At 40.2% G+C, this 15,577-nt stretch overlaps 1 protein-coding gene across 9 annotated transcripts in view; it reads right to left on the bottom strand.

The window, feature by feature from the left end:
• Window positions 1-7,227: 7,227 nt before the first annotated feature.
• The window catches only part of PRKAG2 (protein kinase AMP-activated non-catalytic subunit gamma 2), a 395,505-nt gene continuing 387,155 nt past the window's right edge, over window positions 7,228-15,577 (bottom strand). For all 9 annotated transcript variants that reach the window (XM_065400003.1, XM_065399999.1, XM_065399998.1 and 6 more), the window contains 2 exons: window positions 10,745-10,838; window positions 7,228-7,270 (listed from right to left, as the gene is read on the bottom strand). In XM_065400003.1, the coding sequence (XP_065256075.1) occupies window positions 7,239-7,270; window positions 10,745-10,838 (126 nt within the window). In that variant the 3' untranslated portion in view covers window positions 7,228-7,238. The remainder of the gene's footprint in view (window positions 7,271-10,744; window positions 10,839-15,577) is intronic.

The following is a 15,577-nucleotide window of genomic DNA, read 5'->3' as shown; positions in this document are numbered from 1 at the left end:
GGAGTCTCGAGATGTCCAGGCACTTTGTGCTGTGTTGCTGTTCATGTGGGCCCCCCTACCTAATAAGGATGCATCTGTAATAATGGTGCTGTCTGGAAAGGAAGGGGGACGCCCACACATAACTGATAAGGTTTTGTCCAACACAGTAGGGAAGACAGTACCTTGGCCAGAACTATCACCATGAGATTCATGGAATGACAGCTTGGGAAGTATACTGATTGCAGCCAAGTTTGAAGGCAACAAAGGTGGAGTCTTGAGAATGGGGTGATGTAGGTGCACGAGGACATATGACTTAGGCAAAGCAGACATGTCTTCACTGGTACTCGAGGGTTGCTTGTGACGTGAGCTATAGTGTTCATGGTCTAGAACCTGTCCTTGGGCAGGTATGCTCTTGTGGTGATAGAATTTAAGGTTGCCTTAATGAAGTCCAGAGATTGCATGGAGGTGAGAACAGATTTTTCAGCATTTATGATGACTCCTAGTGAGGAGAGGAGGTGTAGCATCATGGAAGTTGATGCATAGGCTTCCTGGTAGGACTTGGCAACAGGGAGCCAGTCGTTGAAGTAGGGGAAGACAATGAGACCAGAACGTCTGACATGGGCTGCCAGTACCAAGAATATCTCGGTAAAGACTCTTGGGGGTGGTCACTATTCTGAAGGGGAATACTCTGTAATGAAAATAGGAGAGCCTACCATGAATCTGAGAAAGCATCTGTGGGCAGGATGAATATCTACATGAAAGTAGGCATTCTTCGTATCAAGAGCTGTGAACCATATGCCCTTTTCTAAAGATGGAATTATTGCTGTCAATGTGACTATGTGAAATCTGAGTTTGCAAATGAAGCAGTTGATATGGCAGAGGTTGAGGATTGGTCTCCAACCACCCTTCTTTTTGGATATCAGGAAGTAGGTCAAGTAAACCTTCTCCCTTGGTATTGAGGAGGGATGTGTTCTGCCACTCTTTGCTGCAGTAAAGAGTTCATCTCTTGGTTGAGAATACTCTTGTGAGAGTGATCCCTGAAGGAGGGTTGGGAGGGTATTTTTTGAGGCGATAGGGATGCAAACTATCATATAGCCAGAGTGGATGACGTTCAGCACCCTCTGGTCCATTGCTTTTGCACTCCAAATGTTGAAAAAGGGTGCTAGATGACCCCCTAATGGTATGTGTGTGGGTCGAGAGGTGTTGGACTGAGGGCTTGTCTACACTTACCGGGGGATCAACGAGCGGCGATGGATGCATCGGCGAGTGGCAATGAATGCATCAGCGGTTGATTTAGCGTGTCTAGCGAAGACCCGCTATAATTGACTGCAGATTGCTCTCCCGTCGATTCCTGTATTCCACCGAATCGAAAAGAGTAGGGGGAGTCAATGGGAGAGCGTCTCCCGTTGACATTGCATAGTGTGGACCCCGCGGTAAGTAGATTTAAGCTACGTCGATTTGAGTTATGCTAGTTACATAATTCAAATTGCGTATCTTAGATCAAATGTCCCCTATAGTGTAGACAAGGCCTTAGTGTTTTGCTGCTCTTGAGCTCCTGTCAAAAATAACGTCACGCAGGGGGCTGAGATTGAGATCTTGATCCTGTTGCAGAGGGTGTAGGCGAGCAGGACTTTTGAAACTTCTGTCTCTGACGTGGTGGTTCATAGGGCCTCTGATGGAAAAACTGCTGAGCCATGTCTAGATTTGACCAATGGGTGATGAAACTTCTTCTTAGGGGCAGGCATGTATATCCCCAGTGAGCAGAAGGTAGCTCAGGAATCCTTCAGGCTTTGGAGGGACTCGTCCGTCTTCTGATTGAAGAGGTGCAGTTCATTGAAGGGTAGGTCCTCAAATGGTATTCTGGACCTCCTTAGGAAACCCTGACACAGAGCCATGACTTCCTTAACATGATGCTAGCAGTAGTCATAGCTCTAGAGGAGGTATCCACATCATTGACTGAAGATTGGAGGTGGTCCTATCAGTTTGCCTTCATCTATCAAAGCTTGAAAACAAGCTCTGTCCTGTTTCAGAAGGCTGTCAGTAAACTCCGCAAACTTGGCATAGTTTAGGAAATCTTCTTTAGCCAATAGTGACTGGTAATTGGCCATCCTGAACTGGATCCCATCAGGATCCAGGTGTTTGCCCTCTTTGTCAGCAGGAGTTGACTGAGGATGTTGCTATCTAGCCCTTTCAGAAGTGGCATGGACTTAGTTAATTTATTAATTAATAGAGATATCCTATCTCCTAGAACTGGAAGGGATCTTGAAAGGTCATCGAGTCCAGCCCCCTGCCTTCACTAGCAGGACCAAGTACTGATTTTGCCCCAGATCCCTAAGTGGCCCCCTCAAGGATTGAACTCACAACCCTGGGTTTAGCAGGCCAGTGATCAAACCACTGAGCTATCCCCCCCCTACCAGTGACTTGGGAGTAGAGTGAGAAAACAAAAATTCCACACCATTGGCCAGCACTTAATAATTCTTCTCCACCCCTTTGGAATAGATGTGCAGGTGGCAGGGGTATGCCAAACTGTCCTAGATGGCTTTAGTATGGCTTCATAAACAGGAAGAGCTATTCTGTTGGGTCTGGAAGCGTGCAGAATGTCTAAGAGGTTGTGCTGGGAGTCTTGCATTTCCTCAAGAGTAATCTGAAGCTTTCCAGCAACTCTGTGAAGGTGGTCCTAGAATTGCCTGAAGTCATCAGGGGAGAGGGGAAGAAAGGGACGTATAAATCATCGCTTCGTCCGGGGAGGATGATGGCAGTCTTGCTGATTCTGGCAGAACTGCCGGATCCGGAATGTAATGCTCCTCCTCCTGTCAGATTGGGGGGCAGATCTGAGTGTCCCCTTAGAGGGTAGACAAGGGGTGACATCCTGGCAGATTGGATCAACTCTGCAGGGGGAGTAGTGGTCCCAATGCCCCCAATATGGCCAGTAGGAGGGGGTCAATAGGTGTTCGGGGGACCTCCATGGCATACGGTACCAGCAGCTCTGAGTTAAATAAGGTACCAAACTGGTGTGGGCCTTTTGGGTGGTGGAGGACACATAGGGTAAGGGAAGAGTGGTTCATACAATGGCTCAATCTCCTGATGAGGAGAAGGTTGATTCCGGTTCCAGTGGTGGTACTGTTGGGAGATGTATTCTGTGTATAAGACAGGTGATAAGCTCCTTCCAGCAGTCGATTCTCTCTGAGGTGATATTATCTCCCTGGAAATGGAGGGGCCTGATGGAGGAGGGGATTTTGAATCCAGAAAAGTGAAAATGTCCTATGGGGCAGCAACAGATTCAGATCTCCCAACTGTGGGAGAGGTTCTGCTAGTCTGGGCTGTCAGACCCTGGGGTGGTATCCAAAGTTGGCGGTGATCAGACTTCGTACCAACAGACCCTAGGGTTTGGGCAGAGCTGGAGATGATGGTACTGAGGGAACAGAGTCCAGTACTGATGGAGCCCAATGTTTATGGCCTTTCTTGTCATGCCTCTGGGACTTAGGATGTCCTAAGTCCTCATGGGCCAAGCTCATAGGCTTGCCTACAGTCAAGTCTGACTTCTTTGAAGTGAACTTAGAGGAAGACTTACTCCCATGCTTATGAGAGTGCTTCTAAGCTTCCTCACAAGTTAAGGGTCAACTACAAGGAACAAAAAACTGAGTAATAGCCAGCTCTGTTCTTTGAAGGAATGCTCCTGTTCAGTATCTAGTTCTTGATCCCACCCCTACAATTTTGGCTACCTATGGAATAAAGACCAACTTGACAGATAAAGGATAATTTTAAAATGAAAAATTCTTTATAGATAAATCAGAAAATGAAAATAGATAATGTGGCACACAGGTGATATGGCCCCAAGGAAAGGGAGGGAGTGATTTTTACATCTGCAAGGACAGAAGCACTTGTCTATTTGAGAAAAAGAGCTGAATTTCAGATGGAGACGCACTCTTTCAAATATAAGGTTTCAAATATAAGATAGGTCTGTGAGGGAGGAGTTGTGCTGCATGACATAAGTGATCACAGATGGGATGTGGAGAATCTCTAGAATCCAGTAACAATGGGATAAACTTCCACGTAGAATCTCAAGAAGAAAGGATTGAGAAGAGACTAGACTCCACTACTGTCTTCCGCAGACCTTGCCCCGCACTTTCCTCATTATTCAAGGAATGAATTTGAATTGCATTTACAGTATATTACATAATTAAAATGTTAGCTCCAGCTACCATCATTTTGAAATCAATGTGATTTTGCCTATTTATAATGTCAATTTAACTATTAGCAGGGCCTGCTGTGGGAGGTGGGGAAATTAAAAGGGGAGGCAGACAGAATTTGCTTAGGGTTGTGAAGGCCTTGGTTTTGAAAGTATGATTTGCATAGTAAGTTCATAGTACTGAAAATTAATGCGACTCTGCATGTCTAACTGGCATTTTATTTCACAAACTAAGCTATTTCAAGTTTTGTAACAGACATTTCATTTCACTTGATTGTATTAAAAAAAAACAACAACACAAAAAAACCCCTTACATTCATGGTTTTTTAAACACACAAAAACAAACATTTGAATGCATTTCATTTTGTGGTATAAGAGCAATGCTTTACATGTTTATTTTACAGCTGTTCAATTATTTTGATGTAGATTACTCAAATTCAACACTTTACCAAATGCAGTACATAGGCCATACATATTATTTACAGCATACGACAGTAAGAACTTGTGTGTCTTAAAACAGATAATGCTGTATTGGGAACAGTACATATTGGGAATAGTACAGCAGTCTGTACACCACCTGTATTTGTGATAAATATTTTCCCAGTGGTATGTAACAAGGTTGTAGTCCTTTTATCAGAGGGTCTTACAATGTGTTTGTGTCTCAGCAATGCCCAAATAAAAAGTGGGAGAAAAGGGTACTGTTCTAGACTTAGGACCCAATTCAGCAAACACTAACTTTAAGCGCACACTTCGGTGCTTTGATGAATCAGAAGCAAAAACCTCAGCCTCCTTTTGTGGGTCTCTCACTCCTTTATGAATTTAGAGCATTTTGGTTTTAATTATTATGCAATAATTCAGATAATTCTTTTTCTTAAAGACTTAGACCAGATTGTGATTCTCCCTATGACAGGAGGGAGTTCAGCCAATATAATTAATTCTCAAGTGACTAAACTTCTGCTTTAATCAGTCTCTCTTACCACATCAATTGAATAACATTTTCATCCCTTCTTCGGCAGAACGGTGGGCTTACACATACGCACCACCAATAAAACAGACCGTGTTGAACACATACATTATGCAAGTGCTCTCTAAAAAAAGGGACAATGTTGAGGTCTTAACTTTGAAGAAGCTGCAAAGAAAAAAAAATTCTACCACACTGCCACAGGAGCAAAAAACAAGAGCCACTCCATTCAGTTTTAATTTTTCTCTCTCCACCACCATTATTCCCAGAGCTTGGACAATGGTATTTATGATGGGGATGATGAACTCTATATGCTGAAGTTATTGTTAAACCAAAGCAGCCATTTAAACTTCAGCACCATTCGAACTATATGGGAAAGAGTCAATTTTTATCTAGTCAGAAAGGAAAACTTTTTAGAGAAAGACCCTTTATACCTTTTCAGAGGGGATAAGCAAGGGAGAGAAAAAAATCAGTGAACAATTTTTTTGACCGTGTACTATGTGAATGTGTTGAGATTTTATACTGAAAAAACGTCTGAGGTGCTATTAAAAAAGGAGTTGTCAACAGTAGACCCAAACTTTAGGTTTATAGAAAGCAAGTTTTGACAAGACCGGTTTTTCATTTTTTTTTTTTTTTTTTTTAAAACAAGTCATTAATGTAGTTTTCAGTTTAATTTAAACATTTCCCATCCTGTGCCTGGAATTAGAGAGTGACAAATCAATCCATTTTCATTGTCCTATCTGGGAGAAATGGAGAAACACCCCATCAATGCGAGACTGACCATTCATTCAGTTTTGATAGTGTAAGGTGTTATACAATAACCCAGGTAAAGACGTTTGCTTTTAAAGTAACAGTGTCCCTTTAATGTACAATTAGCCTGTAAAGAGGGAAGGGAGATAAGAGTGATTCAATGTCTTACATTATAACAAATATCTAGGTGGGAAAAAAAGGATGTAAGAAGCATGTAAAATCTGTACATGCAAAGATACCTGGCATTTTCAAAAACTGCTATAGTAAGGTTTGTTTAATTTCTTCCATCTGCAGAAGAAAGTCTACAATTATATAGTGTGATCTCTAAGCTTTACGGTGCATTTACATTAGCAAAAACCTTTCATCGCTCTTTGCATCTGTACGAAAACTGTATATCCATTATAATTTACAAAAAATCGTATCTGCAATCTTACAAACATGATTTAACATTTTAGTACACAGGAAAATATATAGCTCTCTGGCACTTAGTCTCCTCCACGGTACCTGTCTATTACAGTACAGAGCAACACTTTTCAACATGTGCTTTTGAAAACCTTAGACTGAAGTAATGGGGGCTGATCTAGAAGCTACAGCTTCTGCAGCTCCCAAGTGTTAAAAAATGAGAAAAATCTGCCACTTTTTTGTATAACAATCAACAGTTTATTAATGGACATGGTGAAATTTTAGCTATCCACCAAAAATGTGTAAAAAATTGCCATGAAAGTAAAAATAAATAAAGCTGTTTTTAAATCAGTCTTGTTTTACATATCAGTTCAGAATGTAACATTAAAAACACGAAACCGTCATTAAAGTTTTAAAGTAATCTACTGATATTCAAATTACAACTTTTATGACAAATCTAATGAGAACTGAAACTGATTTGGTTTTAGGTTTAAAGACTTTCACATTCAAATACAGTGTCTTGTTTAGCACAATACTTCCTCTGACAGTGATGGGCAACCGATGACATATTGCTGTATTTGACATAAGGCACTATGATATGAATATGCCATACACTTGCCTTATGTCAGATGTCTGTTGCTGACCAGCGACTTCTGTCAAATACGAATGAAACAGTTTCAGAATACAGTGCATTTTAATGAAGGACATAGTCTTTCAGCAAACGTTTTGAAGACATTTTGAAATGCAAGCCTACATTTTTTAACATATAAGCTTTTTTCTCATGCTGCTTTTTTGCGACACCACTGGGGGGAAATACAGACATTACCCATCACTGAGTTTCAATACACATTCTCATAACCGTTCTTCTCGTTTCTATTGCAGTCAGTGTTCTTGAGGCAAACTTGACCCAGAAACTTTGTTCAAGTTCTCCTAGAAAGCTTTATACATTCACAGCAGTCACTCAGTTTCACTCTCCTTTTGTTTGGCACCTGTTCATAGAAAAAAAATTCAGACTTTTCAAAAACATGTAATGTCCTTGCTCAAACAGTACTTCAGAGTCATGGAAAGGCAGTTTGAAAAACACTGTTCTGGAGCATATTTGGGATATTGCAACACTGACTCACTATGTATGAGACTCTTAACTTAATAGTCAATACCATTCTTGAAGAAGACACGTTAATTTTAGTAATTACGAACATGAGCAAAGCCAGAGGGGCTTTGTTTGTCTGTTGTTGTTTTTTTAAGAGGCGCCCCTCAGCATAGCAGCCAAGTGCCATAGAAGGCAAATCAACCACACAGTTGCTGAACCAATGGTGATGGTTCTTCTAGGATGAGGTCAAGAACCATGGCACAAAAGACCCTTGGTGCTTTTTTTTTGGTCCTTGACGGCAGTCAAGTTCAGCACTAAAGCTCCCTCAAGGTGAAGACCCACTTGAGACCGAGCCAAAGAGGATTCCCACACTATCTGTATTATGCTGGTGCGTCAGTTTACTTTAGCACAGAGGAAGAGCCTGATTAATGGGTGGTCCAACTGTCCTGGAAGAACAAGTGGTGACAGGGCTGGAAGACCATTCAGTATACTGGATTTCTTTTAGGCTCTTCACCACTACCTCTGCTTCTGGGTTGCAGCATCAAGCCCTTTCTCTCCTCTACAGTTCCAGGCAGCCAGCTGGCCATGAGCTGAATGAGGATGAAGCTGCACTCAAAGTGAGCCCAATCACTGATCCCGGAGACGAGCATTCTTTAGCCAGCAACTTTAAGCCAATGGGTTGGGGAATGTTAGGGTATGTGCTGTATTTAGATTATTATTTTAGGTATCAGGGAGGTAAAATGTGTGAGGAAGCAAGATAGAGATTTGAAATCTAAGACCTCTGAGGGCCCATGAGGTTGCTAGGAGCCACCCTGGAATGTTTGTTTGAAAGTCAGCAGTTGGAAGAGAACTGTTAGAGTTAAATGTGGAGACTTGCCAGCAGAAGGTGGTTTTATCCAGGTTTTCTGAAGTTGCCAAGAAAGGTTTCTCCAGACTCCAGAGACTGGCCCATGAAGTATTAAAGATGTCTGGGCTGCTGAGGGAGCTGCAGTGAGACCAGACCGGGAGAACACAGGACTCCATGGCTTGAAAGACCAGTGAGCACTTCCAGATGATCAGTTCATTCATAGGTTTTAATTGTAAATAATACACTACAAGTTTGTGAATTCAATCTGGAGTGGAGCTGTGGTAATTTCTGTAGTGGCCTTCAACGAACACCTACCGGAGACCCTTGCTCCTTGAGACAACTGAGTCCTTCTAACAAGCGAACAGAGGAAGGGTTGCCCCAAGGTGAGAAGCTTGGTGGTGGCAGCAGATGGCCATAGGAAACCTGGGGTTGCGACAGCTGGACTTCAAATGTATACAGTTGTGGAGAGAGATTGTGCACTATGTTAAATACCACAAGTTCTCCCCTTCCCACTTGTTTTTTTCCCCTACCTACAGCAACCACTATCCACTACTTAGAGGAGAAATCCTATAGTCTCTCCTCCTAACAGTCACACTTCCTTTCTCCATATACATAGGCAGACACCACGACTGATCTCAAACTAAATTTAGCATTATCAATGCAAATGAAAAATTCCACTTGGGCTTATGGTTAGACACTTTCTTTTAAAGGGGCAGTATTAGATTAAATTTGGCCCAAAATTCAGGAAACTTTTTGTGTTTAAACAAAAAAAATCTTGACTCAAATGTTTGTGTCTCTTCACCCCACCATTAAAATGGAAAGAGGGTTTTTGCTTAAAACTTTGCAGCATTGTACTAACTGTAGAACCTAAAAGTGAAAACTTACTATAAAAAGTGAAACTGGCTATTGTTTTCCATTGCTTAAGCTGAGAGAAATACAAAACAGCATCAGCATAAATGGTGAGAGTTTTATAAAACTTCTGATTTATGTGACAGGGTACCTGTCAGTAGTTTTAATTAAGTATCCCACATTTTGATTCCATACTTCCTCCTCTCAAAACATAAGCCCCAGTTTTTTCCCTAGAAATGAGATATAGGAGCAGCAGCCTCTACAGCCAACAGCAATAGCATTCATGGAATGCTCTGTTCTACACTCCATTTTGACTCTAATGGTGAAAGCTAGTATAATGCTTAAAATAAATCATCCAGATTCACCTTTCCTACAAACTTGAACATGGAGATTTAGTTGTTTTTTCTGCCAAAAATGGAAAGTACACTAGAAAATGTGTTTTAACAGTTATAGTATTTGACATCAAGACAATAAATATAATAGCAATATTTCTGGATCTGATGACTTTTGCTATAAGCTGGGGACTTATCTGTTTGAAGTGACAGAGGAGGAGAAAGACCTGGGTGTACTGATTGATCTCAGGATGACAATGAGCTGCCAATGATGCAGCTGTGAAAAAGGCTAATACAATCTTAGGATGGCTCAGGCGAGATATTTCCAGCAGAGACAGGGAAGTGTTAGTATTCCAGATGAGATGTATAATGGTACTGTGTACAATTTGGGTCTCCCATATTTAAGAAAGATGAATTCAAACTGGAACAGGTGTAGAAAAGGGCTACTAAGATTATCAGAGTAATGGAAAACCTACCTTATGAGAGGAGACTCAAAGAGCTTGGCTTGTTTAGCCTAACCAAATGAAGGCTGAGGGGAGATACAATTGCTCTCTATAAATACATCAGAGGGATAAATACCAGGGTGGGAGAGGAGTTATTTAAGTTAAGCACCAGTGTGGACAGAAGAACGAATTGATATAAACTGGTCATTCAACAAGTTTAGGCTTGAAATTAGACGAAGGTTTCTAACCATTGGAGGACTGAAGTTCTGGAAGCCTTCCAAGAGTAGCAGTAGGGGTAAAAAAAACCTAACTGGGTTCAAGACTGAGCTTGATAAGTTTATGGAGGGGATGGTATGATAAAACTGCTTACAATGGCATATAGCTGATCTGTGACTGCTAGCAGCAAATATCCCGAACGGTCAGTGATGGGACCCTAGAGGGGAGGGCTCTGAGTTACTATAGAGAATTCTTTCCCAGGTGTCTGGCTGTTGGATCTTGCTGAAATGCTCAGGGTCTAACTGATCGCCATATTTGGGGGCAGGAAAGAATCCCCACCACTCCCCAAGTCAGATTGGCAGAGACCCTGCAGCATGGAGCACAGGGTCACTTGCAGGTTTAAACTAGTGTAAATGGTGGATTTTGTGTAATTTCAAGTCTTTAAATCATGATTTGAGGACTTCAATCACTCAACTAAAGGTTATGGGTCTATTACAGGAGTGGGTGGGCAAGATTCCATGGCCTGCAATGTGCAGGTCAGACTAGAGGAACTTGATGGTTCCTTCGGACCTTAAAGTCTATAATAGACATTAGCAACAAATCAAGCAGACTAAGAACAGCATGCTATGCTATACCCTACTGTACCTGAAGGTTTATGAAAAGAGGACAGAAGGCAGCATCTATACCTGCTGGCGTGAGCACCAATGCTTGTAGAATGTCAGAGAGGGAGATGATACCCACAATGCTATCTGCTTCATTCACTACTACCAGACGATGAACCTGCAAGCAGGGAAAATACATTTTATTGGATAGGAATTTTATTTTTCTGATTGATAAATAATGGCAACAGTGAAACAAAGAGTCCTAAAATAAAGTGCTTAAGGTGGGCAAATTTCCAGAATTAGAGGGAAGAAATTGTTCAGTCATCAGTTTCTTGACTAACATTTTAATATGGTGGTATCACAACATGCTTAAGCTACTACTTAAAGGAGCACACAGTTGTAATATTTGTGTGATATTGCAGCAAAAGGGACCCTTGTCAAGCGATATCAACCCAGAAATAATAATTTATTTATTTTTACAAAACCTAAGCCTTTAAGACTTAGCATAGCTCTGTTCTGAAAAGCAACTCTGAAGTGCCATTGTGAGTTTCAAATTTGAGACAATAACCTCTGAATACATTGATATGAATTAGAGTACAATGATAAGAACTTGACTTTAAAGAGAGATTTTTCCAACTGACAGTCTCTGCCAACTCAACCTGGCATCTTATATTCACAAGCTGCGTCCTTGCATGTGCACCATCATCAGGAAGAGGAGATTGTGTATGTCAAATTCTGCAGTCAGATTTATTCAAGCTCATCGTATTCAAGTTGTTTTCAGTGACACTTCTCTGTAATGGGATTAGACAGGTGAGATTGAGGGCCAAATCTGATTCTAAAATTGGAACCTGAATAACAATTCTGCTAATTTTGCATGAAGTCTGAACAGATTTCATGTCATACTGCAGAGATAACACAGCTAGGAGAGTGAAGTAGCAAAGATGGGTTGCTAGACCAAGTAGATACAACTCTGAATACCCAGAGATTTGTGAATAGCAAGGTGATATTTTTACAGTCACTTTTCAGAGTAGAATTTTAAGACCAACAGAAATGTTTCACATTTTTTATATATATATATAAAATATCTATCTATCAGAAACAGAGTTTTCATCAACAAATATTCACCTTCTGAGTTTATAATCTAAACATTGCAGCATTCATCAGGACCAGAAAAATGAACCTAATCAGAAACAAAGTGAAGCTAACCAATCTAGTTTTGTTACAAGTTGAGAGCAATATTATTTACTTGTTGCATAAATAGTGAAAAGTTTAACAATTTCAGTTTGAATAATCGAATTTAACTGCAACATACAGTTATACTGATAAACTTCAAGAGTAAGAGTTGATCATCTACTTGAGTATAAAATGTAGCTATCTAACAGCTGAATACTCTTGATCATTTATCTTAAGGTTCAACATTTAACCATTTCTTCTTTTTTACTATCACTAAAAATCAGTTTTCTGTAAGACATCACTTTTTTTCATGGGAAAGATGTCCAAATGAGTAAAAATGTAAATACTGAGATTACTGCTTCCAGCACAGTATTTCAATGAGAACTGGCATTAATCTCTCTCAAAGATGAGATTAGGGATGACAGATACAAGTGACAAGGGCAAAAAAAGAGTTGAAATGTTAACAATTTTCCTATTTCTTTTATTAACACCTTGGAACCCCCTTAGCGCTAGGCTATCAAATTTCTCAAATGCTAGTAAGTGCAAAGAAGAAACCTCATCACCCTCACCAAGGGGATAACAGCATGAAAGCAGCATCTCTGGTTTGATTAAAGTAATGGTACGTTAATTTAGGACTGAGGTTAACTACATACCAGTCAGGATACCTTAGAGCTCCTCTTCTCTTGTATTTGAACAGTCATACCCACCTGATACAAATGGGGAACACAGGAAAGAAATAGAAAGAAAAGGGGGAAAATTCTGTTTTTATATTTTTTTTCTTCTAATGAAATTGTGCTGGTGATACTTTAGACACGGATATTAGTTTTCTGTATATTACGCACATTTAATCACTTGGTCATCTTTCTCACATTGTGTCGTGAGTTCCATTAAGAAAAATTATTAGTATATCAATTAAACACTTAATACCAGTATGATTAAGAATTCTTGTTTAGCAACCAAAAAGATCAATTTAGTACCACACCTGGAATTTTTATAGTAAAAATAAGTGTTTTACACACAAGACACAAACTATTTTGTGCCAATGGGCAGCTTCTAACTTCACTGGGGAACAGGGCCAGATTTCTAGAATATTTGTGGGCCTCTACATAAAGCTGACTCATTGAGAAATATTTTATATTTGTGTATTTATAGTGTATCCATTTATATAGAAAAATTTCATTCATTATACAATGTGCACAAAAATACATACAGTTTTTCCTATTAGATGTTAAGTGAATGTTTGAAGTTGTGTGAATTGAACTATACTGCAGCTATCAAGTGGCAAGTCTCAAGAAGCAGGTTCCTCTTGTAAAAGTGATTTTCCTTCTCAGGGAGCTGTCACCTGGTAAAACAAAGGTTAACGAGGAAGGGTCAGGCAGGCAGGCCAAGATGGGCCACATCCTTGTGTGACATGCTGTCCAAATCACTCCCTTTGTATTTCTGCACTAATGGTTGGCTTATTTTTTCTGAAGGGTTCTTTGGGGGATCCAGACATTCCATAAAGCTTGTGAGCAAAAGTGAGTCCATTGAGGAACACAGTGCAATTCTTACAGACTGAGGGAGGATAAGTATGGCCTTACCAGACTCAGCTTGCACTCCCAAGGGAAGGAATCTTTTTTGAAACTGTTGGAATGGATTTAAGACCTCTAAAGATATTAATAGAAAGTTAGACATAATGTGGGTCATTCTAAACACACTGTAGCACAAACTGCAAGCTTTAGTGGGTACAGAAAAAGCCAGAGGATATGGAACTGTCTGTTGATACAGTTCTAATGGAATACTGAGGAATAGGACTGACAATCTTGGGAATTAACTCAAATTAAATAAATGCAAGATTGGGGTCCCTGAAGATGCAACATCTTGGATGCAGAAACTGAAATAATAAGTTTTAAATGACTCATGAAGATGACTGAAATGGGTAATTTTGATTTTTCTGAAATGGGCTTGATAGGTGGACACCTCTCTCTTGCTCCCTTATATGAAGTCTATTGATACTGGAGAAGGAAGACAGAGGATAACCGCACCAAAACATTGGTAGATACAGCTACAGGTGAAACTGATTTAGACTTCATAATGTCTGCTTCTCTGGTCAGTCAGGTAACATCACATGGCAGAATCAGTAGGAACCAGATGTATAGAATAACTAAACATGATCAGGGATGCATGATGCAGTAATGTTAATATTATGTATTTGTCATTTGAATTTACATATATCTTTATGCTTTTAGCATGCTTGAACTCTTATTTGTTGTTTAAGTTTGCCTCATTGTAAATGCATCTCATAACCAGGGGCGCTGGAAACCTGTGTGAAGGGTTTCCATGCTTAAAAGCCACAAAGAGTCCTGTGGCACCTTATAGAATAACAGACATATTGGAGCATAAGCTTTCGTGGGTGACTACCCACTTCGTCCCCATGCTTAAAAGACATCCAAGATTCAAAAAATCTGCCAGGATGGTTTCCACAGCATTTAAAGATTTCATTTAGAAAGCTAAGTTTGTAGTCCTCCTCTCTTTTTGTAAAGATAACCTTTTAAAACAAAAAAAAGCGGTACAATCTTCCTGAGTCTAGAGACATACTAAAATAGCTGTAAGATGTATACTGCTCCCCCATCTCAATGTAGTGGTTATTCTGCAGTTTATAAACAATTTAAAAATCACTGTTAACTCTTTCACTTATACTTGTCATATGATCTGGACAGTGAATTAATCTGAAAGGACATTCCACAAAAGTTTTAAAAGATGCCAATAATATTCTATCATATTTCTTCCCCATCCGGTCAGCAAAGGTTGACCAATTTCCCAGTAGTCTTAATTTCTGGGAGTACCCTAATCTGCCAACAGATTATACTGAAACTTTGTTTAAGACCCAATTACAGTATGATCACGAGCCATCTGGTCAGCCAGCTTCTCCACAACTTTTAGTTCCTAATAACTCCAGTGCCTTCCACACACTGTATCTCAGACTCACAGATTCCAAGGTCAGAAGGGCCCACTGTGATCATCTACACTGACCTCCTATATAACACAGGTCATAGAACTTCCTCAAAATTCCTAGAGCTAGACGTTTTTCTAAAAGATCTATCTCGATTAAAAAACTGCTAGTGATGGAGAATCCACCACAACCCCCAGTAAAGTGCCCCAATGGTTAATTACCCTCATTGTTAAAAACTTGTGCCTTATTTCCAGTCTGATTTTGACTTGCTTCAGCTTCTAGCCATTGTATCAGGTTATGCCTTTCTCTGCTAGACTGAAGAGCCCATTATCAAAGATTTGTTCCCCATGTAGATACTTATACACTGTGATGAAGTCACCCCTTAACCTTCTCTTTATTAAGATAAATAGGTTGAATTTCTTCACTATAAAGAAATGTTTTCTAACCCTTTAATCATTCCCCTGGCTCTACTGTGAACTCCCTCCCCCCCAGTTTATCAAACATCCTTCTCAAACTATGGACACCAGAACTGGAGACAGTATTCCAGCAGTGGTCACACCAGAGCCAGGATACAGGGGTAAAATGACCTCTGCTCCTACTTGAGATTCACATTTATGCATCCCAGGATCACATAAGCTCTTCTGGTCACAACATTGCACGGGGAGCTCATGTTCAGATGATTATTCACCATGACCCCCAAATGTTTTACAGAGTCCCCCATCCTGTAAGTCTGGCCTATATTCTTTGTTAATAGATGTATACATTTACATTTAGCCATGTTAAAATGCATATTGCTTACTTGTGCCCAGCTT

The sequence above is a fragment of the Emys orbicularis genome, chromosome 2 (genome assembly GCF_028017835.1).
Source record: "Emys orbicularis isolate rEmyOrb1 chromosome 2, rEmyOrb1.hap1, whole genome shotgun sequence".
NCBI lineage: Eukaryota > Metazoa > Chordata > Testudines > Emydidae > Emys > Emys orbicularis.
The sequence above is the reverse complement of the archived record's forward strand: the minus strand, read 5'-3'. Positions and strand labels throughout refer to the sequence as shown.